This window comes from Solanum stenotomum, chromosome 5 (assembly GCF_019186545.1).
Source record: "Solanum stenotomum isolate F172 chromosome 5, ASM1918654v1, whole genome shotgun sequence".
NCBI lineage: Eukaryota > Viridiplantae > Streptophyta > Magnoliopsida > Solanales > Solanaceae > Solanum > Solanum stenotomum.
In genome coordinates this window covers 47,242,211-47,245,977 of record NC_064286.1, presented here as the reverse complement: position 1 = coordinate 47,245,977, position 3,767 = coordinate 47,242,211, and the positions used below count along the sequence as shown (strand labels likewise).

The 3,767-nt window shown below is 33.3% G+C and overlaps 1 protein-coding gene across 1 annotated transcript; it reads right to left on the bottom strand.

Annotated features, from left to right (window-relative positions):
• Positions 1-2,798: 2,798 nt before the first annotated feature.
• LOC125864067 (putative F-box protein PP2-B2) lies at positions 2,799-3,368 on the bottom strand. Its single transcript, XM_049544008.1, has 2 exons — positions 3,364-3,368; positions 2,799-3,141 (listed from the first exon to the last, which is right to left on the bottom strand). The coding sequence occupies exons 1-2, from the start codon at positions 3,366-3,368 to the stop codon at positions 2,799-2,801; spliced, it is 348 nt and encodes a 115-aa protein (XP_049399965.1).
• Between the last annotated feature and the right edge of the window lie 399 nt (positions 3,369-3,767).

Genomic DNA, 3,767 nt, shown 5'->3' with positions numbered 1-3,767 from the left:
TTTTAAGTATATAGTAAGTCTTTCCAGATAACAAAATGTTAAAATTCTCATGATAATGATACTATATTGCTCAGCTCAAGCATTATACTTTCAATGCTAAAAGAACTTGGTGCCTTGCTACTCCCTTGTTCTCAACACAATTAACTATAGTCACGAAATTTTTTGTCATGGATATTATTCCTACGCATAATTATATGCTCAACACAATTAAATATAGTGACGAAAGTTTTTGCTTTTTTCTGCTTGTCTTCCATCCATAAGCCTTCTATTTTTGGGATATAGGTGTGGTTGAAACTTATCATGAAGATCTCCTTGTTTATAAGGTCTTCTTTTTTTGTGGACATTAGGAATTTATATTAACTATACTGTTGTGCATAAATAGTAATAAGTATTTATATTATCCCCTGCTTCCCATTTGGAATTATACTAATCCATAAGTTGAAAGTCTCGAGATTAAGAAACAGTATTACAGTCGAGATATCACAAAAACAGTGGTTCATGCTAGCAATTTTGATTTGTATAGCCCTTCTGTTCTATCTACAAATTGGAGAGATTGCATTTTAATTAAAATGGCTCCTAATCCTCCCAATCCAAAAGAATTTCCAAGACCATGTAGGTATATGTTCTTAATATGAATTAGAAAGCCAACCAATAATTGAATATGTATTATGTGGTGATAAAAATTGAGATTTGGTGTTTCATTAATTTTACAAAATTGTTGCAGGGAAATACTAAAAATTGAGTATACTCTAAGCAGATGATGGAATTGGGCAATTCCTTGCTTGGATTATTGTCTGAAGGTCTCGGTCTTGATCGTTGTCATCTCAAAAATATGGATTGCCAGAGGGGCTTGGTGTTTTGGCCCTTTACTACCCAGCATGCCATCGGTCAGAACTCACCATAGGCACCAACAAACATTCTGACAATGATTTTCTCACAGTGCTTCTACAAGATCACATCGGAGGACTCCAAGTGCTTCACCAGAATCTATGGGAATGGTTTGATGTTCCTCATATGTGTGGTGCTCTTGTGGTCAACATTGAAGATCTTCTGCAGGCTAGTATTTTTCTTTTCTAATCCATGTACGATCGATAAGAGTGAATATACCATTTGCTTATTTTGGTTGCTTTTTTTCACCTCATATCAAATGACAAGTACATAAGTGTTGAGCACAGAGTATTGGCAAATAAAGTTGGACCAAGAGTATCAATTCCATGCTTCTTTGGCACAGATTCAATGTCATATTCCAAACTTTATGGACCGATTTCTGAATTGTTGTCAGAAGATAACCCTCCAAAATATCATGCAACCGCAGTTAAAGACTATCATGAGTACTTCCATAAAAAAGTTCTAGATGGAACTTCTGCATCGTCGCGTTACAAGACCTAATCTTAATGAAATAACATAAATTATAATGAGAACTGAGAATATCACTTTATATGCTGGTTAGTACCTATTGTATTGTATCATCTTGTTACTTTAAACACAATATTTGTTTTTAAAGACAACTGAAGTTTTGTTGTGTTTTGTTGTTAAATCTTTTGTTATGTAATGACAAAAGTCTCATTTTATATAATGAACGAGCTAAAATCCTTTGATGATACTAAGGCTAGTATCAAAAGGAATTGTTGATGCTGGAAACACCGAAGTGCCACGAATATTCATTCAACCAACTAAAATAGAGGAATCTGTAAGTAGTTCATTTTTCCAGTGATAGATCCAATCAAGCATAAAGAGATTGTGGACAAAGTTTGAGAAGCATCGGAGAGATGGGGTATAATTTAATTTCTTCAAAGTAATTGATCATGTCATTCCATTAGTTTTCCTATTGTACAGGGTGAAAATTGATTGAATACATGTGGCACTTGAGGGAAATAACAAAGAGAGGTAAGAAAGTTGGTTACCTGAGAAGGCATTCTCGATAAAGGGAAAGCAAAAAAAAAATGCTACACACTAAGGAGGGTTCGGACTCTTATGACGTGGACAAAGAGACAAAGGGGGACAAGATGTTAGAAGGAACAGGTTCGTGGATGGGCTCATACAGACCTGAAGGCAGCAGGAATATTAGTTGGAATCAGCCAAGCATCCTCTGTAATTGATCTTGGTACTTGAGAAATTACCACAATGACTTGTTAGTCAAATTTATTTTTACTTTGTAGGATTATAATTTCTCTGAATATTCCACAAAAACTCATTAAAAATATTGACTTACAGTATTGTCATGCCTTATTAGCTTTAGCAACTAAAGAAGATGAAGATCAATATGATGAATTATCCCAAAGAATAAAAATCTTTGGGAAAAACAACATCCAAATGATAACACCATTTTTTCTTCCTTTGACGACATAGTTGAACTGATCCATCAGTTGAAATCCAAAAAAATATTTCTCCTTTCATCAAAGCTCTCTTCTAATATAAAACTAGAAGCACATAAACTAACAGAGATATTAAATAGAGAAGAAAATTCAACATCATAAATATCGGAAGAAGGAATTTCACTTCACTTTTTTATACCGTCTAAAAGTTAATTCCAAAATATAGGCCACAAATTTAGCCAGAAGGTAACCTTCCGGTAGAAAGAGGACGTCCAAATTATTAAGTAATACTAAAGCCCTAAAGGATATGCAATGTATATGAATTGTCTGTAGTAAATTGCAAACATTGAAATAGTAATCAAAATAAGAATTCTAAGATTTCCTGTTCAAAACATATAAAACTTAAATTCCCATATCCGCTTCTCATTTTGGACGAAACTCAACTCCTTCAACAATGAGTCCAATTTTGTAAAAGTGATTCTTCTAAAACAATCTTGCTTCAATAGGACCGTCAATGTCTTTCTTTCTATCAAAATATCCCAATTCTACATCCATACATCCATCTCCTCTCATTTTTGGGATACCCCCACTTTCTTGCAATCTTGGAAGGTGCACAGTGTTGGCCTGATTTTCAGCATCAATTTTACTCTCATAATTAACAAACCTAATATTTGATTTAGCAGATGGAAGGTTATTGCCGCACCCATTTACAAGCTTGAACGCCAAATAAGCAGCATATTCTGTCTTTGGTGGCAACATTTTTGTGCCTATTGTTCCACGAATATCCAATTGATTTATAGCAGTAAGATATGTCGTTTTAGAGAATCTGCAAAAGCATTGCAAGAAACATTTGTAAGGAAATTTTTTTTAAAAAAATAATTAAATGATATGTAGGGCTTTAGCTCTTTAGTAGGTGTATCAGATGCGAATTTTTTTTAAAAATTACAAGATTGAGTCATATATGGTATTATTTAATTAACTTTTTATAGCATTTTTTTATTTTTACCATCAAAACATTGATAGGAGCCTGCGCACCATCTGAGTTTACGCCATATTAAAACCATTATTGGTAGTTAAGACATTCCTATTTAAGGCATCTCCTTTCAAGGGCATGAACCATCTTTTCTAAACCATAGGTGAACATTTAGCATCTTCGTAATGTGCTATACTATAGTATGCTAATAGGGGGAAGCTCTTAACTTCAAAGCTGGAGTATTAGCCTATAGTTTAAAATAAATCATTTAACATTTTAAAAAAAAATAATATATATACATTAATATATCGGACAAAATTGAGCACATCATTTTCTCTTCAAATTTTTCACATTGAATAAAGTTCTTTTTTTATTTTTGGTTTCTCATTTGGTGTTCGATAGCTGCATTAGAGCCCGACTAATTCAGATTGGAGTCGTGTAGGGCCCTATTGGGGAAGTATTTCCTACCAAGAATTTTT